The following is a 24,400-nucleotide window of genomic DNA, read 5'->3' as shown; positions in this document are numbered from 1 at the left end:
AACTATTTAGAATTATTCTGAGTATAGCTGCAACAGTATTCTATACCACAAGGTAATCTACTCGACTGCCCTCAGATAGATGTGGTTTTAAGGAACTTCTGCTTTCATTAAATTATTATCAATTTGCAATACGGCGCCCTGTATTCAATTAATGCTCGTTGGGTCTGCTTTGCTCTCTTTTTAATTTCTGATTACATCAACTCTGTTATATGGGCTCTTAACTTCCATTATATTTCCATTTCGACTGCACTAAACTATGCTAAAACAGACTATGTTATAGCTAACCTTTTCTATCTCCCTTGCACACTTCATGGGGCTTATTCTATAAGCTTTTTCATATTTTAATCTGATTAAAATGCCATATCCGCTATCAGAATCAGTCCAGAAGAGGTGTAGAGAGTACAAACTCAACAAACTAATTGTTATGAATATTTAAATGTCACATTTCAATTTTCAACGATAATTCGATGGTTCTTATTTTCATTTTTGAGCATTTTTCCGCTATTCCAGGAAGAATTGTTATATGGGTGCCCTCGACGTCCATCGACCAACCGCCAGAGGTGAAATTTGGGCATTGATTTTGTGAAATAAGTTAAATGTGAAAATACCAATTCAATCAATAGTCATTTAAATTTTGAGACATTTTTTCATGATTTTTTCTATGGGTTCCCTTATACTACTCACCGGATAAGCTGAAAGTTCATCACAATTTGTATAGAGTAAGATGAAGCGTTTGTGCTTAAGTTTTATAGTTTGAAATTTGTATTTTTTGGGCGTAATTTTTAAGAATTTTTAAAATGAAGTAATTTGATTGCATATTCCGGAGATTGTATTTATCCCGTACAAAGGTATAGAAGGAAGGGGTCTTGTCTGGCTCTTCTATACCACCCACCGGGGGAGCTAAAACTTAATGTTTTTTGAGCTTATGCTGCAAATTTGAGCCAAAGTATACGACATTCTAAGCTTACCTCCTTTTGGTCCACATCGGAGAATTTTATACTTATATAGAGTGAGCAAAAATGAGTGTGTTGAATCTTTGACTTCTTTTACAAAAAGTAAAACAAAGCTCATGAGTTAAAACTGTAGCTGGTAATATTTTCCAGCGAATATAATAAACTTATAAATGTGAGTCCACTTTTTCCTCCACTGGGGTAACTGAAGCTTTATTTTATTTTACAAAATGTGAAAGCAAGTATATGTTTTGTGATTTTATAATAGAATTCCTTGTTAGGGAGATTCAAAAACTAATATGATAGTTATGTAAAAATAGCAAATAACAATAAAAATTGCACTATTGCACAATTGTAAAGTATTATTTATTATAAATATAATTTTATAGTGAGTGATACTTAATTAATAACAACTCTTTCATTTTATCAACATTTTAGACTCTATGACCTCTGTTCAAATGATGTATGAAAAAAACTGACCAAAGTTAGGTATATATATAGGTAAAGTTTATACAAAGGATATTCGATAACTTCTGTGTTTCTCTACTCGTTGTCTAAGTTATGCAAAAAGCTAAATGATATTTGTTTTTCGTTCGGCTACTATTTTAATTTCTGCGATAAGCCGATTAGAATTTCACCTTCCTCATTTCATACTCTTTCTTTGTCTCCTTTTGCGTCAATTAGCCAATCTAGCTTTTGCTTTCATGTGAACTTTAGTCATACCATTTAGCGCTAGAGTAATTCCTTGGATGAAAAATGGCATTGGGCGAATGCTGTGTACCGTAGGCCAAGCTATTAAAAATGTTACCTCAAAATGTAATCAATATATTATAAAGTCAGCATCGATAGAAATATTACATTGTCAGAAACTAGATGAAATTTAGAAAATTACCACAACAAATTCATCAAGGAAGGAGAATGAAAAAAGTTTTTATTTTATGGAAAAATACTATCCTTATATACGATAATGAAATCTAACAGTTCATACTGTATTACATGAGTCTGGTGCATTTCAATACTCCCATAAATAGCAAACACGTGAAAACGGGTAGGAATCTATAGCTTGAGCATTTTTGCTCCGTAAACAAATGTCTGCTTGTAAACTGTCATAAAATGTGTGCTCTAAAATGTTGGATCTCAACATAATGTGATCATAAGGTTATTTTTAATGCATTTTATATCTGTCCGAGCTTGAACATCTGGCCACCGTGGTAGTAAAATAATCAATAGAACAAAACTGCTAGCATATATACCCGAGGCATGTGTGAACTACGAGAGCTATTATTATTGTTTTTTTTTTGCCTACGTTCAACTATAGCTGAAGAATAGCTTTATTTAAATATTTACAATATACAAGGAATTGTACTCTCCTTGTGGTAGTATATTACAGTTAAGATACTTGTTCAAATTAATGCCAAATTTCATCAGTACAATGGATAACTATATAAGTGTTCTGTACAAATACCAAACGGTTATTAACATATACGCCTATAATTCTTTATGAAATTTTTGTCCGTTTTGTATGTGTATGTGTATACCAAAATCAATTTTGAGTTTTTGTAAGCAAAATTCATAACGTTCTAATTTTAAAAGCTGCTCATAAATTGTGAAGGTGAATTAAAAAATATAATATAAACCATTGAGTATGTAATACATAAGAGTTACGCTCTTACACGTTTTAGAAAAATGTTGCACCGTTGTTCAAAATTGCACCCGTTGTTCATTATTGGTAACAGATTCAATGCTGATAACGATGCTTAGTAAGCTGGTCGACTTTTGTCATAAAAAAGAAAGCAATCCGGGATGGCTGTAAACTGCCTTGCGTAGAGGTGTGTTTCACATTCTAAGATATTCAAAATGGCAAATCAAGACGATATAATTGAGCTGATAAATCAATCAATCTCGTGTGAACAGCCATACATATATGGTACGGTCAATTTAAATCGTCTTCGTGACGTCTTGTGCATGTTAGTATCCACGCGCAGAACTAATGACGAGCTTCTTAGTGTGAATAATTCGGATGAGCTGGAAATCGAATCGGAAAAAGGACTCGCCGACACGTATGCAGAGCTACCAGCGGCAGTAATAAACAATGATTCTATGCAGAATATCTTCGATTTATCATCAAGTAATTTGCATGAAATTAATTCTGATGCGAAATCGATTAAAACATCTTGTTCGCCATCACTAGGACACGTTCAAGAAACAACAGCACTGTTTCAATCTACCGTTTTGTCGCAACTTGATGAAATTTGGCACAAGGTAGGGTTTAAAAAGAACTGTTTAAATTTTAATTATCATTGGTTGTAACTCTGAACCACATTGCTATTCTGTAAATCACATGAAATGCATACGCTACTTGACAATCTTCATTTATCGATATTGATGTTTATTTTTATTTCAATGTTTTCGTTCCTAGTTTTGCTTTTTTTACTTTTTCGTTTTACTTTTTCACATCAATGTATTTTACACGTTTTCATTATCCTGGCAGATTGATGAAATCAATCAACACATTTCCGAAATTGAAACCAAAGTATTGCAAATTGAACCCAAGAGCAACTTCGAGAGGGATGTGACCGAAATAGAACTCGATGTGAACACATTAAAGAGTAACGCGTCGCCATCGGATTTATTATCGTCAAAGTCAGCTACATTCAACGCAACGAACAAAACAGTATTTACCGAGAGCTCTGAGCCCGAACATCAGCTATTAAACCACCCAAGCAGTCAAGAAACAGTACCAGGAAATGTACCGACAACAGCAAATGAGCCTACTGGCATGGAGCCAACTTCAGTACCGAAGTTAATGGTGGCTGAAGAGGAAAACGAAATGGAGCCCAATGCAACAAATGCTGTTGACGTTACGAAGCAAGAACAAGTAGATGGAAACTCCCAAGACGTTGACAAAATAACTAAAGTTAACGAATTAAATTGCGACGAAATTAAAGTAGCAACAAATGTAGACAACTCAAAGAATTATGAAAACTTGGAAGCATTAGTTGCGGAGTTGTTAGAGCGGCAAAAGTGTTTCTCCAATTGTCAAGCAACTATAGAGCAAACGGTAGCAGCATTAATTGAAAAGTTTGAACGGCAATTTGAACAAGAAAAGTCTTCTGGAGGTATGCTTGATTACAAGAGCATTTATCCTAATATGGCCGGACCGAACGAGCGTACTGTACCAGGATCAGAAGCTGCAACTGTGCATGTTTCCGAAAGTGATCTTAGAAACGTACAGTGTCAAAATGTTACAAACCCTACTAGTATGCATTTCGAATCGGAAATATGCACAGCAGTACCTAAAATTCGAGAAGAATTACTTTCGATCCATGAAAAGTTTAATAAACCATACCTTAAAAGCACCGCCGGCGGAATACCATCGACAAAATCGAAGCAACGCGTGCAATCTAATGCCTGTAATTCCATCGGTATTATGAACGTGAATCAGGAGTCTGTTCCTATGCCGGCCCCGTTCTATACCGATCGTTGTCTGAAACCGTATTTACGAGAAAAGCTAAACTGCTTGCGCAAGGAATTGAAAAACTCAGCACTGATACCTGTCGATATGCAACCGTACTATCGCTTTATTAAGAAGAAATAAATCGCTGGAATCGAAAGGCTGTTAAGAAAAAAAATCGCGAGAATATTCTTATTGTAATGCTCTTATTTATTTTGAAATGCTGAAAATTAAGGATTAGCTTATACTTTTTTGAATCATCCTTTTTTGTTCGATTCGACTGTGCCATCATACCACAATATACACTGGTGCATCAGTACATTATCTAAAATCTGTAAGAATTTCGTGTACACTATTCATTTGATAACACCAACGACTATAAGCTAATAGTATTGCTTTCAAATTTGAAAAATGAAAGAGTAATTTTTTAACATAACGTTCATTGGTTTTAATGTCCGATGGCTCGTATCTTGCAGAATCTCTATTATTTTTTTATTTTAACCTCTAGACAGGATGTTTCAAAAAAAGTCCGATGAAAGTTTACATTATCCTAATATTATGCTCCTTTAGTAAGTGTACGGAGTGAGAATTTCACGATAATTTTAATTTATTCTTGAATTTCGAGATATATTAATATATCGGCGGACGCGTGTTTCAAATTTTCCCATTAGTTGGGAGAATTGGTATGTAACTATTGAAAAATTGTAGCCATTATGAAAATTATCCTGTAATCAGTTGATGATAGCAGAATATCTGTCGATCCTTTTTAGCATTGTAGCAAAAAAATTCTCAACGTTAAAGATCCTTCCGCAGGTTCAAATACGAACACCTTATTACAAATTTTAGTTTCCCCAAATAGTCAAGTTCGGTATTCGCGGATCACAACGAAGTCTCACATATGTCTTGCGGGTCGTACTTTGGGTTTCCTTTGAAATAATGTTTAACAATATGAGAAACAGATGACAAGATGAGCAAAAATGATTTCGTACTGGAAAAAAGTTGCCAATTGCGCGCTGACTCACTTGGGGGTACTACATTTCTTTTTTACTTGTCCTTTAGTACATGATTGTGCGACATGTTCAATTCTGTGACAGCATCTTTTTTTGGTACCAATTCTAAAAAGATTCTTGCACGTTAGTGTCTTCGTGGATGGAAACCGCTTGATCGACATGTGCAGACTTGTATTACCTTCTTTGAGCAGATTTCAATCTGACAACGTTTCGAAATAGCTTCCTGGTTTGATAGAGTGTTTATCATCAGTGCATCCTTGATAAACATTTACATTTGAAGTCTCTCAGCCCGATAAAGCCTTTTTCAGCTCGAGTTTTCGGCTTGTTGGTTCCTAGAAGAGAATCAATCAGATGGATTGATATTTATCTTAAAACTCAAAGAGGATCTCATATTCCATGCGATCACTGCTCTGTCAGCTGCTCTCCACTCAGCTGTTTGAACGGCTAATTTTGAACTGCGTCTAGACTATGGTATTTAACCCAGATTTGCTTTCGCAGCAACAGTAAACAATTTTTTTATATTAAACCATATTCACTAGATATAACAATAAGCAGTAGGCAGCTGGTTTCAGGGTTGCCTATCGGATGATGTTTTTTTTTATTTATCATGTGATAGAAATCGATCATCGAATCGCTTTCCTTGTGCACGTGAAGCTTCAAAATGGTTTCGAATGAGTAATTTACATTTTCGCTGTATTCACCTTCTCATATATCGACGTCAAGCTAGTAGTATATAATCATAATGTTTTCAATGCTGTTCTTCTACCACGGAGTAGCCTCATGCTCTTCATCATGACTATGTTTGACCGTTGGTTGCGCATGATAGTCGGTGTGAACCGATTCACCCGAAACTTGATGTTTAAGTAGCACACAAACAAGAAACTCCTTGATGAGATTTGAGAGCATCCTCATTCAATTATCTTATCATTATGTAAATAGCATTGCTTTCGACCCTCAGTTTCTAAAACACCACGTTATACCATATGAAATAAAGGCACATTTCCAATATCCAGTCCATGCGAAAACAGGGTAGTTGCAAGTCCTTGAATAATGTATGGCAGGATTGATAACGTGATAACAAGCTGTTATAAGTGGTTGTATTGAATAATTACTCGATTAGAGCTATGCATGGCTATGAGTCTGCATCTGCATGAACTTTTTCAGCCGTTCTAGTGTTAATTTATCTTTTGAGGATATTTGTATTGTAGTTGAATGTTAAGAATAAATCTGATGTTAGAGTCATTTTCTGTTGATTGCAATTCCGTTCTTAGATAAAAAAAATGAATTGTTATTTTGTAAAGAATTGACAGCATCTGAGTTTTCGACATTTATGTAACTTCCTTTCTTTAATGTATTTAAAGTATTTCCTGAATGCTCATCGCAATGATTTTTAACCAGTCACGGGTCAACACGAATTCATAGAAATTAAAAATGTTTTCCCGTAACAGCAATTATTTATGCATTGAGAGCATTTCCTGACAAGTTTTGAGTGAAATTATTTGATGCCTGTTTTTTGTTTTTGCGTTTGATGTAAATATCAGTAGTCTCATTTATTTGAAACGCGAAAAAATTTTCTCCATTTAAAGTGTATTATTTTGATTGGATTTTGATTTTTGATCTAGCCAAAAGGGAGGCAGATCCCATATCAAACAGTTGGAGAAATAAACCCTTGTGAAACGCTCCATGCGTGATTCGATCAAAATTTATGCCGAGATCAACCCCAACCACTTACAGAGAAGCAAAAGGCTCTCCGCGAGTAATCGAGCGTTTAAAGAGTGCACTTTAATACATTCTCGTGGCTTCATACAGCTGGGTTGAGGCAAATGCGCTTCCCACCGGGATATTTTGTTACTGGAGTGTTACACGTGTTGCCGGCCAGCGGGACCAGGCTTTTGAACGTTTCCAACGTGATTCACGAGCGAAAACCGATGACGCGAGCAGGATCAGATTATTGAGCTCTATTTTTCTCTGTTGCACTCGTTTCACCATTGCGGCTCTACTGCGCTCACTTTTTGCTGCTTCTCTTTCGCACCGAATGGGGCTTACGTTTGCTCTCACTCTCTCCCATCTTTTTGCTCCGCTCTCATGCGCTCTTTTCTCTCTCTTAACATTCCACTCATTATATTCAACGGCTGCAAGCATCATCGTTCAACTGTCAAACTGTGAGAAAGAGACACTCGAAAAAGATGCGTTGAAAAGGGTGGAAGCAGACTGGCGTTTGGCGTGTGTTTATTTCGTGATTTCTTGGATATTTTCATTTTTTGTGTTGTTTGTTGCGGTTGGTACGCGGTTAAGCAGAGTCGTTGTTTTGCTACGAGGTGAATTGTGCGCTACCTGAGATGCGTGTGTCGCCTTGAACGAACCAGACAAGCGACATTGACGCACTTTGCAGAGGTTGTTGTGTGCACATGGAGAAAGTCACCTGTCAAAGTTCAGCCCCATTTCATTCAATTTTGCCGCAGGTTTTACGTTTGGAAGAAGCAAAGAAGGAAACCGTACGCGTGTGTTGTGAAGCCTGCGTGACCTGGGAAGGCGTACAGTTGTATAAGTAAGCCGTGGTGGTGGCCGTACGTTCGCCGGTTTTGTTTGTGGAGTCTTTTTGGCCTCGCGTCCTCGATTCGTGTTTCCATGCGCGCGCTGTGGACGCAGGATAGCAAAGATCGGAATGTGGTGTGTGCTCCTTGAACCGTGCAGTGTCGGCGACATTTCACAAGCCGTTCAAAAAAAAACACTCGAATAGTGACTCTAACCGTCTAAAACACTGAAACCATCTTTAGGCACAGAAACGACCCGCATGCCTACTGTGATCGTAGATACCGTGCTAGTGTTCTAGATCACAAATTACCCACAGTATCGGTTAATCTAGTTATGCCTAGAATTAGCTGCACTGGGCGATGTATTCGCTATGTCATTGATGTGTTAGACAATGTTGTCGCTCTGTCGCCTGGTTTGTTCGTGTCGTTAAAACTATTTCCAATGGTGGCTTTCATGCAACTCGAATCCGTCATGCACACAGTTGTTGAATTAATTAGCCCGCACAAAATTCGCCCTCTTTCGTGTTCTTTCGCGATTTTGTTCGGTGGAATGTGAACAAAAATGGAGCATTGAAAAGTTTTTTTTTATGTTGCTATTATTCTTGCAGGTGCATTTAGTTACGTGCGTTAAATATAGTGAAATTAGAAAGCGGTGATTGTGAAATAAGTGACGAATTTCCCGTTCTGCTTGGTTTAAAACGGTGCATTGACTGTGGGTGTTTGAAGAGTTAAAGTGGAAAATCAAAATTATATAAGTCAACCTGTATTAAGTCAGGATGGCGCATCATCAAGGGCAGGAAGTGGGGGTGCAAGACTTTGTGCTGCTCGACTCGGTAACGCAGGAGAATTTCATGGACAACCTGAAGCGAAGGTAAGATGCTGTTTACAGCATCCAAAATGAGCATTGTAAAAAAAATCTCTATTCGAATAGTATACCATCAAGCTTTCGTTTGCGTGTCATCGAGAATTATATCAAATTTTGAACACTTCAAACAATAATGCAACGATCTGGGAACGAACGCCTCAGCAATGCAATGCAAAAAAATCATAATTTATAAATATCTAGATTACTGCAATGAATTTTTGAATAATTTTTTCCTCACCTTACTTAACAGATATTCCCTATTCATTCCTAACAGATATTCCCTATTCATTAGCTCGTGGCAATAGGGCCTAGCACCAATCAATGTGTATTTGTATGCAGTATGCATCATTATTTAACATTAAGCGGCAAAAAGATGACTAACAAACCCACCGTATTTGCATACGGCGTAATCTTTGCTAGGAGTTTTAAGAAAAAAAGACAGATTAGTCATCGGTTAGTGCAACTGGAAAGATCACGTCATCGCTGTTAGCTTGAGTTGATACATGGTCACGATCACGACCCGAACCAGAACATAGGAATTGCTCAAGGATATTTTCCCATTTTCTTGGACAAAATGTTTTTAATCCAACAACAACACCAACGCGATACGCCGATAAGACCTCCTTTGGTGGGCATTGATAACTCTGAGAGTTTTGCCGTGCAGCTAGCCACCAATTAACTGATAAGTAGTAAGAATATTTGACCTTATCTGTAAGGGCCACGATTAGCAAACACATTCGAAGCATTGCACTAGTAGATATAGAGCTGCACATGGTTTCGGAGAATTATACATTTGGTTTGTAATAGCTGTGATGTGTGCCAACATTGGCCTGATTTGACACAGTTATTGAAGCTGCCTTTGTTGTTGGTGAGGAATTACTAACGCCATTTCATAAATGCAAGTAAACATTGGCTTCTTCACACCCCCCATTGTTCCCAGGGCATGATGTTCCAAACCGAGTTGCACCGTGGTTTGAAGTACACTGAGCGTTTAAAAGCAAAACAATAAAAATAGTAAAAAATATTACACGTAAACTAAACGACGAATGATGCGTTCATATAGCCAAGAAAACGTGCGGTACTTGAAGTTATTGCAGGATGTTTACCCTTTCAATCGGTACCTCGCCAGTATCTTTCAGCACCTCGATTACTCTTTATCGCAATGTTGTTTGCTAGATAGATGAAGGCGGGCAGTAAGTACTCTTCTTTGTTTATTCGATCGGTCTTAAAGCCCTTAACTTAGATGGTAACGGGAGTCAAATTGTGATACATTGGCTTGAAGTTGGTGTTGAATGTATGGCTTTGCTTTCAATTCCTGCCAGTTGCTATGGGTAGGCACAAGCGTATCAGAGAATAATATAAAACTTTGCCACGTTTATGTTATATTTTTTTACCATTTTTTTACACGACTCATCAAACACAAAGGTCTGTTATGTTGCAATCGCGATTGGTTAAAAAAATTGGCTGGATGATTGAGATGCTTTTTCGGAAATCATTTCTCAACAGCGTGATATAAATGAATCTTATCATCGTACATTCCTCAGTTTACCAGTGCGATTAGGCAATTGTCTGATAAAAGGTTCGGAATGGGATTTTAGTACGTTTTTTTGTTGTTGTTGTAAATTTATGATCGATGGATTGCGATTGGTGAACCAGTAAATAACGATTCCTTTCAGTCGTCGATGCGCCCATACCGTCCCAACGCGGCACTACGCTTTCATGCCAAGGGCAGCAGACAAGGCTTGTGAGGATGATGAGGATAGCGACGATGATGTCAGCCACGCAATCGCGGGCGGATGATGGGCTGGGTGTTACTACGCGACACACTAAGTAAGGGTGCAGTAAAGCTCTGGCGCCCGTTCCGTCCTTCTCCGTTGTGCCGCACTATGGTGGCCTTCTTAAGCGCCGCCATGGATTTCTGCCACAGTGGTTGTAAGACGACGCACGGTATCGGTTTCTTCGTACAGACCAGTGACGAATGGGGTCCGCCTGGTACGCATTGACCATATGTTGCGAGCAAGCTTTTCGCTCATGTGTTGGTGGAGCCCGCAGCAAAAGGCCATACCACCAAAAACGAATTAAATTGAGCATGTAAGCGCGCGCGGGCGGCCACAAACACGCGCTACAAGTCGCGCAAAAATGTATGAGTTATGTGCTGGAGCGTCCGTCTCGGTTCAATGTTTTTACTACACCTTTATTGGAAAAAAATTTCAGTGTAAAACTTACGTTAAAATTTAAACGCACGTATTAATGTTCCCAGCTTATTTTCAAAAGGAAACACTAGTTTCTAAATGAAATTCCGATATCAGCTATCACTGTGCTTTTGACGACGCTTTAAAAGGACTTCAGGGTATTTTTTTGCAGATCCAAATGATTGGCTATTTTGTCATTTTTTCGAAAATAAATTTAGTCGGGTGTGATTAATTACATTTTTTGATCCTGCCGAGTATTGTAATATATATGAGTAATGCACCAAATACATACAACTACTGCTCTGAACTATATATGGGCATGTTGAATTTGAGTAAGCACCTATTTATTTATATTAAATGTAATAAAAATATTAAGGCATTTATTATTTTATGCAACATTGTTGATTAGTTACGTTTTAAAAAATTTAGACAAATTTTATCCGATAAAGCTTATCGTCACGTATTTTGTCATATCAAAAACTGTTAAGATAAAAAACAGATATGGATTATGTCCACATTTCCATGAAATGTCAAATACATAATGATGATTGTGATTCGTTTATTTGTGTTTTGAATTGAAACATTAAGTAACAAGATATGGCTAACGAAGCTTTCATGCCAATATGGTTCTTATTTTTCACAACATTACAACATTTTCAGTTCTATCCCTTGTTTATGTTCGTTGTTGTTTTAGTTTTGATTCATTTATTATTTTTTTGTTAAATTGTTTTGTTTTACGAATTACATGGCAATCAAGTTTTGAATTTATCTGAATTTTTATTTCAAATTGTTAAACTTCAATCGTGGCTCATTGAAGATGGATAGCTAAGCTTTAGGTTGAACAATCTGAAACATATTGATAACAAAACTCATAATAGTCATATAAAAGTTGAATGTAATCTATTCTTTATTTCTTAACCAAGAACATTCACAACTCTTCTCTTCATCTCAATCTAGCTTTTTTCATTGATTGAAAAATGCTGTTTTGATTTATTGGGATTAATCGATTAACTTACTTTTATAAATTGATATTTTTATTATATAAGTAAATCTGTAAGTAAATTTGTTTTTTATAATATTAGCTGCAAGTTTTAGTAGTCAAAGCAAAAGCTTTTTACCTATCTTAATTGTTGTACGGCTTTAAGGTATGACTTTCCTAATGGATTTCCAACGAAAATTTGTAGTTATTTTAAACTGCATATTGCCACTTTATAATGTTTTGCCTTTCATTTCCTGACTCAAACACTAGTCTGATTTCTAGCTCAAATTAATTAAAACAATAATGCATATCAACATTCGTGAAGTAACGATTCGTGAATTCAGCGAAACAGCCGTTAAAAAAGAATTAGTAAAAGCAAGGCCACAGAATGTTCCCGCTAGTGAATCAAGAAAAGCTATATTTCTTCCGCTTGTCGTCAACCAAAAGCACACAAATGCAGCAGTTGAATTTTTCTTTGTAATTATTACGCAATTTTCCTGCAGTAAAGTGCAGCACAAAGCAACATCAACTCAATTCGCAGAAGCATCAATGAGAGCCTCTTTCAGCGTTACGGTTGTGCACGTCGAAGCTTCCTCGTGGTACATCTTTCCTCGGCGTATTATCTTGCTGCTTTCATAAGAATTAATGGTTTACAATTAAACGAAAGCGCGTTCAAAAACGTGCCCGGCCGCTGAAAGAGAAAGGTCAAATTTGTGCATTTATGATGATGTGGTGTGTTGAGACCGACGGTTTTCCGCAGCTTTTCCGTGACCGATGACGTCATCTCTCCGTAGGGTTGATGCATCTCGATCGAATAGCCGGTAGGGTAAGGTGGTCGATGATGGTACCTGATGTATTGGGTTGGTCAACTTCCTTGAATAATTCGTTCGTGTGAAATGAGGGAGGCGGTTTTTGTTTCTCATAACTTTAATCAACTCATCAAGCATCAATGATATCATTTCGTTTAATTTCCTTTCCATCCGCAGGTTTCAGGCCGGCAAAATCTACACATACATCGGTGAGGTTTGTATTTCGGTGAACCCGTACCGCGACATGAACATCTACGGACCGGAGTACGTGAGTCGGTACAAGGGGCGAGAGCTGTTCGAAAACGCGCCCCACATCTTCGCCATCGCAGACGCCGCATACCGAGTGCTAAAGCAACGTAACAATGATACCTGCATTATGATTTCGGGCGAATCCGGTGCCGGCAAAACCGAGGCGTCCAAGATCATTATGAAGTACATAGCGGCCGTCACGAATCAGGGAAAGCAGAGTGAGATTGAACGGTAAGCTTTTGCCCCTCGGGCTGGAATTCCAGGTTTGAGCAGAGGAAAATGTTTACAATTTGCCGTTTTTTTGTTATTGTATACAACTTTGCAGGGGTCTTAAAAATCGCTTAGAGGCAATAAATGGGCGTCGACACGATCGACAGGGACAGGGACAGTTTTGTTTTTGAATTAATTTTATTTATTAGGGGTACACTGTGGGGGAGCCATTCTGTGAGCGCTCTTTTTTGGGATAAATTTATCATCTTTTGTCCTTTTTGAGGAATTTTGAAAATCTTCCCAAAACTTTAATGCACGTAGCTAAACGTGAACATAAGAATTTAATTAGGGGTTATAATGTCGAAATGTCCATTTTTTTTCTTTGAAAAAGTTTGGTTTCTTTTTGCCATACGCGAGCATAATGTGAAGAACAGAAATATTTAGATTCCAAATGCTCTTATTGAAAATCTACTCAAAGCGTCGAAACAAAACCTAGCAAATTGGATTTATTGATTCGTGGTATTCAATTTTGAATCTCGATGGAATGATTTGTAATCTCCCAAACCAAATTCGAAGCATTTTCATTCTCATTCCATGTACGCAAGAGAGAGTGTAAATAAATAAAAAATACAAATTTATGAAAAATAATATTGCCCATTGCAATAGCATTTTTCTTAGAGTTTTATTCAGGTGAGGCTTACCTTTGTTTCCTTGACCAATACAACAGCCCCATTGTTTAGTTTACTTGCACTATTTGACATGAAATGGTATTTGAATAGAAGAAGTACACCTGCATATCAATATTCCATTGGGTATTTATATTATTATTGCATTCAGTACAGTTGAATAACATTATTAGTTAGTTATTAGTTGTTTAGAAAATAAGCATTTACATTTTTTTAATCATGTGGTTGGTTGATATTGAAAAGTTGAAAATTATCTTCCAAATGTGGCTTCTGTACTTTTTCCGAGCGGACGTACTTAATCACAAAAGTTCAAACCAGCTTATTGGTAGATATGATGCTAATTAGTGAAATGCAAAGACGTCTAAAACAGTTTCCTTCGAGCATTTTTCTTCTCTTCATAAGTCATATGATGGCATTCCAACAAAGGTTTCCTTTATTCGATACCAGGTATAATCGACAGTGAAATTAATTTGATTATTTTTTTTTTCTCAAATGAAACCAGAACGCTGGAAGCCTTAAGGACTAGCAAATGGTTTTCGAGCTTTTTTTGTGATTATTGTTTGGAGCTACAAAAACTTTTGACTTTTTGACGAGTTGTAGAACTTTTATTCGCGAATAGCTCTTACACATAGCTGTTTGGTTTGTTCATCATGTTTTTCGAAATATTACATTATACATTTTCGAAATATTACATGTATATTATAAACATTCTTTTAGAATTCATTTGGAACTTGCGAGAGCCCTTTCAAATGTTTCGTTCGAATACCATTCTGTAGCGTTCGATGTAACGTTGGAATCCAACAGAAAAATAGCTATTTAATTGTCAGTGCCTTTCTTTGCAATTAACATCAGGGATAACAGTTTCCTTAACACGGCAAAGTTCCATAAGCGTCAGTATCGATTTATCCATAGAAAATTTTAAATCAAACTTTAAATTCTTATCGCCTGTTGTTCGTTTATACATTTAGGGTAAAAAATGTACTCATTAAAAGTAATGCAATCCTGGAATGCTTCGGAAATGCTAAAACCAACCGTAATGACAATAGTAGCCGTTTTGGTAAGTACATGGACATCGAGTTCGACTACAAAGGAGATCCGGTTGGTGGCATAATTACGAACTACTTGCTGGAAAAATCACGAGTCATCCAGCAGCAGAGCGGGGAACGAAATTTCCATTGCTTTTATCAGGTAAGACAAGGCCATAATCCGATCGGATGTGATAAAGGTGCACTTGTGCTCGTATGGAAAGTCTCTATAGAGAAAGTTATAAATGCTCAAATAAGTAGAATAACTACTTACGATAATGCTCCGGTCGTCAGGCATAGACGTCCGGCTTGGAACTATTTGGATAAGTTTAAAATGAATTTTTCATTCCATATATTACGAGTAGGGCTTATCAGATTATTAAAGGGGCAATATCAGTCGTATTGGTTTCTATCTTAAAGTTTGTTGATGGAAACGTTTCATGTTTTTCATTTATCCAATAGAAAGCGACCATGTAATCCGACATCTGAGAAATCGATATTATTGGTTATATTAGAATTTCTAAGCATGTTATTGTCATTTGCTATTCTTGCAGCTACTGCGTGGCGGCTCAAATAATGAAATACAACAGTTCAATTTAGGGAGAGACCCGGCGGCCTATCACTACACCAACCAAGGCAGCACGGAAACCCTTTCGGAAAAGTCAGATTATCGAGCCACCACCGCTGGGCTGCAGGCTCTTGGATTTAGCCCGGAAGAGATTTCGATGGTGTGGCGCACGGTAGCGGCAATTTTACATTTAGGAAACATCGACTTCCGTAGTAAGTTGCACTTGTTACCTCAAGCAGACATGAGCGTAAACATAGTGAGATTATTGGGAGAATGGAACCCTGCTGCTGGGTGGAAATTAACTTAAGGCACAATTTCATTTCATTACAGTGCAGGAGGAAAGCGTCAGCATAGTGAATGGCAAGACGTTAGCGAATGTTGCTCAATTGTTGCAAGTCACCGAGGATGAAATGCGTAGTGCTCTTACGGAACGGGTAATTGCCGCGCGAGGTGAAATTATGACCAAAAGCCACGACACGAAGCAGGCCGAGTACGGTCGAGATGCGTTGGCCAAAGCGATATATGACCGCATGTTCACCTGGATCATACAGCGCATCAATAAGGCCATCCTTGTGCCGGGAAGTGCTACCCAAAAGCGCTACAACAAGGTAATCGGTGTGCTGGATATTTACGGTTTCGAGATATTTGACCGGAACAGCTTTGAACAGTTTTGCATCAACTACTGCAACGAAAAGTTGCAGCAGTTGTTCATTGAGCTGGTGCTGAAACAGGAACAGGAAGAGTATAACCGCGAAGGTATCGAGTGGACCAATATCGAGTACTTCAATAATCAGGTGAGTTTGTTTGCGATTCACGACAGATAGACGGCAGTGTCATGGCAATGGTTGCTATATTAAACGCTCTATTATCATGTTGTAGATTATTTGTGCGCTTGTCGAACAGGCCGACAAAGGCGTCATCGCCATCATGAACGAGGCCTGTTTGAATGTGGGAAAAATAACCGACGAAATGCTGCTAGGCGATATGGACAAAAAGCTAACGCATCATCCACACTACAGCAGCCGCCAGTTGAAACCAATGGACAAGGAATTGCGTCACAAGGAAGATTTTCGCATCACGCATTACGCCGGGGATGTAATCTATTCCATCAATGGATTTATAGAGAAAAACAGAGACACTTTGTTCCAGGACTTCAAACGGTTGTTGTACGGTTCGCACGATAAACTGATTAGCTCGATGTGGCCCGAGGGAGCACAGGATATAGCCAAAACGACGAAGCGTCCTCTGACAGCTGGCACACTGTTCCAAAAATCGATGGCAGAGCTCGTAGCTACGTTGCTTCGGAAGGAACCTCTGTATGTGCGGTGCATTAAGCCTAACGATGTCAAGAGCCCGACCGTTTTCGATGATGTTCGCGTTGAGCATCAGGTGCGATACTTGGGTCTGTTGGAAAACGTACGTGTACGGCGTGCCGGATTCGTACATCGACAGCGGTATGACAAGTTTCTGCTGCGATACAAGATGATTTCACAGTACACGTGGCCGAACTTCCGCGGTGGCAATGACCATGACGGAGTCAAGGTGTTGATGAATGAAAAAAACTTTGCACATGACGTGCGTTTCGGGAGAACGAAAATATTTATCCGTTCGCCGCAAACGCTGTTTGCGCTAGAGCAGCAACGGAACGACATGATACCGCACATTGTGACACTACTGCAGAAGCAGGTCCGTGGGTGGATTGCGCGGCAAAAGTACAAGAAGATGAAGGCTGCCCTTGTTATCATGCGCCACTACCGCAAGTATAAGCTGAAGAGCTACGTGCAGGATCTCGCGATTCGATTCCGCAATGCACGCACGCTGCGCGACTACGGTAAGAGCATACAGTGGCCCCAGCCTCCGCTTGTCGGTCGGCAAGCGGAGCGGCAACTCCGGATGCTGCATTCTCGCTGGCGTGCTGCGATGATCCTTCGCAAGTACCCACGCGAAGAGTGGCCACAGCTGCGACTGCAGATTATCGCCGCTGGTGCGTTCCGCAAGCGAAGGAAATTCTGGGGTCACGATCGCAGGTGGCTCGGTAACTATCTATCGATCGTAGCAGAAAACAGCAACTATTCGTCGTACAATGCGAGCGTGCGCAACATAAAGAATTCGGATAACTTTGATACGATCGTGTTTTCGGCGTTTGTGAAAAAGTTCAACAAATGCAACAAATCTGCCGACCGAGCGATCATAGTTACCGACGGTGCTATTTACAAGCTGGACGGAGCGAAGAACAAATTCCGGAACATGAAACGGAAGGTTCCCATTCGGGAGGTAAGATAAGAACCAAATCTGCACCTGTGTATCATCTACTGTTATTAATGATAGTCATGTTAATTCCGTAGATTACATCGATCACTGTGAGTCCAGGACGAGATCAGCTAGCAGTGTTTCATTCACACCATAACAATGACCTCATCGTGGCCTTACAAGGCGAACATCAGACGTTGAAAGAGGATCGTATCGGAGAGTTAATAGCACATGTCGTTAGACGATACTTTGCGTAAGTTGCAGATTTGTTTCATATTTTCTACGCAAGCATGGTTTCGTTAATTGGAAACCGTATGGATTTGTATAATGATGCATATTTGTTCTTTCCACTCGCTGGAATCGAACTTGGAAAAACATAAATTGTCCGCTTATTTTTTTCTTATGATATATTTTTAGTATTTGTCAGCAAGAACTCCCGGTTAACGTGGCACCGTCATTCGCACTACGATTGGGAAACAAATCAAGGTCGCTTAGTGTTGAAGCTGCTGTGGGGCAGGATATGCCAGAATTTTCGTATGCCGGTACTTTCATCATCTTTAAGGTTCCTCCGGCATATGCCAGCCCCATGGAAACATCAGAAGCCGTTCCGAACACACTACCGCAGCGATACTAGAGCATAACATAGATTAAGTAGGACACACGACAAGCGTAAGTGCCATCACTATTGACGAAACAGAATATAACCTACACGCACCTATGCATTGAGAAACCCCAAACAAGTAACAAAAGCGATGATTTCATGGCTATAAAATATTATGGAATAACAGGCAAATGGGTACGCATATGCGGATGCAATTGAATGTGATAATGCAGCAGTAGTGTTTTGTTACCGACCTGGTTGAAATTACAGGTATTGAAACAGTTTTACAAGGCGTACACTCCACCATTGTCATCGTAAGGAGTTGTTGCATAAGTTTATTTTTTTCGCATTATCCTAACATTTTAAGTAATATTCATTTTTATTGTTTTGACAATTAGAATTAGACCGCTCTTTAGAAAGCTTCGGAAGCTTCTCATTGTTTTCTGATGTACTTATTTGCCTTTAAACCTGCACATACCTAGTTTGTGCAGGCGCAAATCGCGATTGTTGTGCCTTTTACATTTCTCCAATAATTGAAAATGCCAATGGAGATGGAAAGATACAAAAACGAAACAATCATTGAAAAAAGTGTAATAGTATTGACTGAAAAAACGATTTTTACATGGTTTATGCAATAACAAAGGTCAAAGAACTCGTGATGTGTTTACTGTTTTATTATAGGTATATCCGAAATAGCGGGCACAAAGGAAAACGTTTAACATTCTGGGCGTGGTTGGTTCATAATTTTAGATTGGCGTGATGTCTGTTAACATATAAACGATCAATAACACACATACAATTAAACTTTTTTTATCAACTTTCGTTTGAATAAAACTAACTTTATTTGCCTCAAAACACAAATATGAATTGATTATCTTTAGTGCTCATAAATAAATCTCTGTGACATGAACTTTATACAAAGCTTACGAAACCATTTTATCGTCGTTCGACAGGAAGATGCTTACAAGATCCCGCATGTGGGAAGGGACAATGACGAGCTTTGAAAGAAATTTTAACATTACTGTCGTGTAGCTAATTTCCTGCATTCCAACTCACATTATACTTTCCTTTCACCGCACTAAACGGTTGTAGCGTTGGATAAGTGTTATTGATTTTTTCCTACACGTATAAGCGAATAAAACATATTGGAATACAGAAATATTGAAGGATAGCAAACACTTTATTTTATTCTTAAATAAGGAATCATTGGAAATGTGTAAGACACTTACTTAACGTACCAAAACACGGCCTAATTGGTTCCGGTAGAACCAAAGCCCCCTGCTCCACGCTCCGTGTCAGTAAGAGAAGGAAGCTCTTCCAAATCTGGGTAGGATATTTTTTCGCATATGAATTGAGCGATGCGATCTCCTTTTTTAACTTCGAAATCAGCTTCCGAATGGTTGAACAGCACAACACCAACGTTTCCGCGATAGTCTTCATCGACGACACCGGCACCGACATCGATGAAATTCTTCACAGCAAGCCCTGACCGGGGTGCTACTCGGCCGTAACAGCCTTCGGGTACCTGTACTTGGATGTCGGTCATGACGAGCTGTTTTCCTCTAGCAGGAACGATATAGTCATAGGCGCTGCGGGATAACAAAGTTGGTTAGGAACAACACAAATCGCCGCATTTCTAAAATTATATACCTTTTCAAATCATAGCCGGCAGCTTTAGTTGAACCTTTCGATGGCGGAAAAGCATTCTCCGACAACTTGGCAAATTTAAGTACACACTTCTGCTCTGGCATTATTAATGCAAATATACACCGAAAGCGCAACAACGTTATTCCACCGGTGAAATGGTAATGAAATTTGGCGCGCATACGCTGCAAAGGAATCGTCACATACATTTGACGTCAATATTGACATATTCCATATTGGGCTGGTTACGTTGAAAGTACATAATTCAAGAGTTCGCATCATATGAAATTAAAACAGTACAACCCTGAAATAAAACTAAAACAAACAGTTATAAGTTAAAGAAGAGAATTTACATATAACATACTGCATGTACGTTCATTTAATTTTACTTATAAAATGCTTGGTAAAGGTTTACGTCCTATCTTGAATTATGGTTGACGTGCAAAGGGTCCATAAGTAAACATATATGGATAATTTTTGAATTGAAACTATGGTATAGTTCGTAAAAAATGGAGATTAAAATTACGTTTTTTTTCAATAGATTTTAAGAACCGCTTATAACGGAATTTAGTGACACGATTGTGAAAGGTAAGGGAAATTTAAATGCAAAATATACGTAGCAAATCATTTTCACCTACATGAGATGTACGTCGCCTAACCAAATCAAGCTCCTTAGGTACAAGTTGCGTGCAATTTAATTGAACAACCCCGCAATTTTTTGGTGGTTTCACAAGTATTCATATTATAAATTCATCCATTTTGTTCTCAATAGCCTTCTAGTAGGCTCCCTTTTTTTCTCGAATTTTGCCACCAGCACTCTACAATTGCATAATCTTCTTAATATTCGAAACTGATCAAAATACAAATAATATCTGTAAGCTCTATTGAGTTGCGTGCAAGTAGTATCCAAGCTGCATGCAATCAACTGTGGAGTGCTATTATCGCTCTTTTTGTTATGTTCTTTATTTCTTGAAACTAACCCTCTCCACCGGTTCATTTACAATTAGGTAGATAGGAAAAATTTGTTTACACACACCTATTCCTCGTTTTATGTTTATGAAGGCCTGCCCTGCAAAGAAATAGCCGTATAACATGGTAATTATTACACAAACAGACATTCACAGTGCGATTGGTGTTACAGGGCTGTACATCTTGAAAAGGTCGATAAGGCAAATGGTCTTAGATTGAGATATGTTTGAATTCACATTTTCAATAGAAGCCCAGAATTTAAAAACCTTGCTTTTTGTTCCTAAAATATTTAATTTTCCTATACATAACGTATGATGTATCAGCGTATGCAGGGTGTATTGTTAAAGGATTTATATGTTTTGATCTACACAGCTGATTATAATTTTATACCACTTGTGTCGCGACCGCAAAGCTAGGAATAGCTACAGGTTCAACTATCCTGAGCATAATTTCCAGCCTGGAAATGCGCTCCTTTGTAATGAGCAAAACTTAAAATAATAGCTATCTGATTTGGAACTGGTTAAATTACATTATTTGGTTATTTAATAAGGTTATTGGACTGAGCATCCTCCGTACGCAGAACTAACTATCCAGCTACTAGAAAATTATTTAAGTCATAGAAATCTTTCGTGTAGCTAAGCAGGCCTTGACTGTACACCGGTTGTTAAGCCATTTAAGAACAATAAGGATTATTTTAATTTGCTATGTTTATTCATTTGTGTATTTACTATGTACAACTTCATCCTGAATACAGAATAAAAAATGCAAAATTTTCATCGTTAAAGATTACTTTATTGCATACTGTTGATATTTTGCGATGAATTTTACCAAAATAATAATTGTAAATGTAGAAAAAAAAATAACCTTTGTCAAATATATCATCGCATAATGCCCCCGAGTAATAACCTTACTCAAAGGACTTTGTCTCTCGACACTCTCTCTCTCTCTCTCGGGAGGCTGTCAAATATATCGCTCGCTTTGGATTCCGGCTTGCGGAAAACTCCTCGCTGATGCTAATCACATGCATCCGATAGTTGAAGCTGTTCCACCGGAGTCAGTGTTGCGAGGCATCCAAAGGAGGCATCCATTTCCATTCCAGCATAGATCGTGCATTTGAGCCCTTGGACGGAGATGATGAGCAACACGAGCTACTCCTCCACGAGGTGCGTTTCACGGCCAACGGCCTCGCTGACGCGCGCGCGCCAGCCTCAACATAATCCGTTATCGTCGTACCGCAAAAAAAAAGAAAAAGGGGAAGCCTACTGGCAAAGGGACCAGTTCATCGGCACTTGCCTCCTGCGTCAAACGGTAGCCCTCGTTGGTTCCTTGAGCGGAACTGGAGACCTAACCCATCATCTTCGGTAGGGGTGTTACTTCCTTCTCGCTGCCGTGCCCAGACAAACCGCGGTGGCGTTTTGTGGTGGCGAACGAAATTGCAATTGCAACACTGCCCCGATCCAGCCTCCACCCGCGCGCAAGATGGCCACGGTGCAGTGAGCCTCAAAATTAACATAGGAAAAAGCTGCACCAATCGCGAGCACACCACGAGCGCTGATCGAGGAAGCCTATCGAAATCAAACGGCAAGGCATGTGGCTACAACACGGGCTAATTAATTGCAGCGAAAGGGGGGAGCGTAATTTTCATGTTATAAAAATAATAAGCGAAACGGATGCAGTTGACCTGCGAAAAGATCAGTGGGCATTCCAAGCAGCCCTGCACACGAGCCGGGCCTAGCTGGGCTTGAGCAGAGCAGAGCAGCGATGCATCGCGCCCGATGAGCAGAGTGTGGTGCAAATTTCTCCACCCTTTGGGGCGGGTGAGTCGGCCCTTCGATGGCGGGCGCGCAAGCCCTTGTGCAGCGATCGCTTCGATACGCTCCTTTGAGTCCGTTCACTAGACGAGCCGGAGATGGTCGGGTGCCAGCCGCCCTAAGGTGAATATGAGCGCTGTTTGTGGCTATGGGACGAGGGCCAGGTTTAAGGGCCGGTGATGCGAAGGCGAAGCATTTCCATCCCTGTGCCGGCGTCTCGCTAGACCTAGACTCATGTGGAGCAATTGTAGGGGGAGCGAAATGAGACCTCGAGCCCGGTCGAGCTGGTGCAGGTGATTTCCGGGCGTTTTTTGCGAAGGGATACGCGGGCGAAAGGGGCCAACCAGGGCCGTGCCGATGCAGTCGCATGCAACGGGGAGGATAATTAATAGAAGATAAGAATTATGAAGCGCATGTGGCGTATGGTGCAGGTGGTGAGAGGATTTGCGAGGTAGCAGGTGGAAACGGTGCCTCTAGACGAGCATAAGACACGCAGGGGAACGGGCCATAGGGCCGGTGCATAGAACCGAACCCGTGCAGGAGCAGCATAATGCTGTTAATGAGGAACTATGCCTCTACGGAAGCAAGGTGAACGATCGTGAGTGTTTTGATCCCAACTGATGGGTGGGTTTTGATGAACGCAAACTTTGGAAAAGCAAAACCAAAAAAACGACTGCATTGTGTATTTTTATGCGAAAGGAGATGGATCGAAAACATTGGGGAGTGCTCTGTCGAACAACTACAAAATAGTACAACAATGTCGTTGTCGTATAATAAGTCGTGAGTTATGATTCCTCGGAAATATAATTCAAACTTCTCAGCCATATAATCAATGCTCTATTTGACAAACAGATGCAAATAGACTAACAAAAAAAAGAGGTTTGAGAAGAAAAGAACATAATTTTTACTATATTAAGGTTTTTATTTGATGTCTGCCGCACTGCATGAACAACTTGGTTAGCTACTTATTCTTATTGCGAGTTACAGTTGGCCCACAGAAGGTATATAAAAGTGCGATAATGAAGTAAGTGGGTCAAATCGTTGAAAAACACATGGTACGCAAAAAGAATTATATAATCTGATTGCAATTAGTCTAAGAATCGTAAACAATAACTGTCGATAGCGCAGAGAACGGGAAGGGATATAGACATGGATTTCGAGGGGGAGATCGGAAATATCTATCGCGTACGAAATTAGGGATGCTATAAATGTTATGTGGGCAATCGTACGGAATAGACTTCCATTTTACGAGAAGGATCGCACAATAATCAATTTAAGACTAGCTGACTAGCGTAACATACAACGTTTGGCAAAGTCTGTGGACAGCTCGTTTTGCAAGCATTTCTCGCCAATGCATCGATGTGCTCCTTGAACGTTGGTCTATACAGTTGAACATAATTTGGAGATGCCTTTTGATACTACAGGATTGGTATCAATTTCGTGCTATACTTCTTTAAGGTAGTTTGAATATCTCTAACGGCGTCAACAACTCCGAATCAAATGAGTGTGCAACTCAACACGCATAGTAAAGGTTCACCAGTATGACGTACCTAAACGCTGATCCGCATGAGACCCAACCGATCGTCAGCTCAGA

General features: G+C 39.2%; 2 protein-coding genes across 2 annotated transcripts; one reads left to right on the top strand and one right to left on the bottom strand.

Moving 5' to 3' along the window:
- The first annotated feature begins 6,542 nt into the window (after positions 1 to 6,542).
- On the top strand, positions 6,543 to 19,015 carry LOC128722901 (unconventional myosin ID). Its single transcript, XM_053816588.1, has 9 exons — positions 6,543 to 6,552; positions 8,741 to 8,819; positions 12,971 to 13,273; positions 14,907 to 15,126; positions 15,518 to 15,743; positions 15,862 to 16,325; positions 16,411 to 17,805; positions 17,877 to 18,034; positions 18,199 to 19,015. The coding sequence occupies exons 1-9, from the start codon at positions 6,543 to 6,545 to the stop codon at positions 18,413 to 18,415; spliced, it is 3,072 nt and encodes a 1,023-aa protein (XP_053672563.1). The 3' UTR covers positions 18,416 to 19,015.
- A 616-nt stretch (positions 19,016 to 19,631) lies between these two features.
- On the bottom strand, positions 19,632 to 20,133 carry LOC128725847 (deoxyuridine 5'-triphosphate nucleotidohydrolase). The gene is made up of 2 exons (XM_053819616.1): positions 20,033 to 20,133; positions 19,632 to 19,971 (listed from the first exon to the last, which is right to left on the bottom strand). Exons 1-2 carry the CDS (start codon positions 20,131 to 20,133, stop codon positions 19,632 to 19,634), a joined length of 441 nt encoding a protein of 146 aa, XP_053675591.1.
- Between the last annotated feature and the right edge of the window lie 4,267 nt (positions 20,134 to 24,400).

The sequence above is a fragment of the Anopheles nili genome, chromosome 3, assembly GCF_943737925.1.
Source record: "Anopheles nili chromosome 3, idAnoNiliSN_F5_01, whole genome shotgun sequence".
Taxonomy (NCBI): Eukaryota; Metazoa; Arthropoda; class Insecta; order Diptera; family Culicidae; genus Anopheles; species Anopheles nili.
The sequence above is the reverse complement of the archived record's forward strand: the minus strand, read 5'-3'. Positions and strand labels throughout refer to the sequence as shown.

Coding starts and splice junctions, on each gene's coding strand:
- LOC128725847 (XM_053819616.1), bottom strand. CDS start 20,133: ATGCCAGAGCAGAAGTGTGTACTTAAATTTGCCAAGTTGTCGGAGAAT. Junction 19,972..20,032: donor GCCGGCTATGATTTGAAAAG/GTATATAATTTT, acceptor GTTATCCCGCAG/CGCCTATGACTATATCGTTC.
- LOC128722901 (XM_053816588.1), top strand. Junction 16,326..16,410: donor TCGAGTACTTCAATAATCAG/GTGAGTTTGTTT, acceptor ATCATGTTGTAG/ATTATTTGTGCGCTTGTCGA. Junction 18,035..18,198: donor GTCGTTAGACGATACTTTGC/GTAAGTTGCAGA, acceptor ATATATTTTTAG/TATTTGTCAGCAAGAACTCC.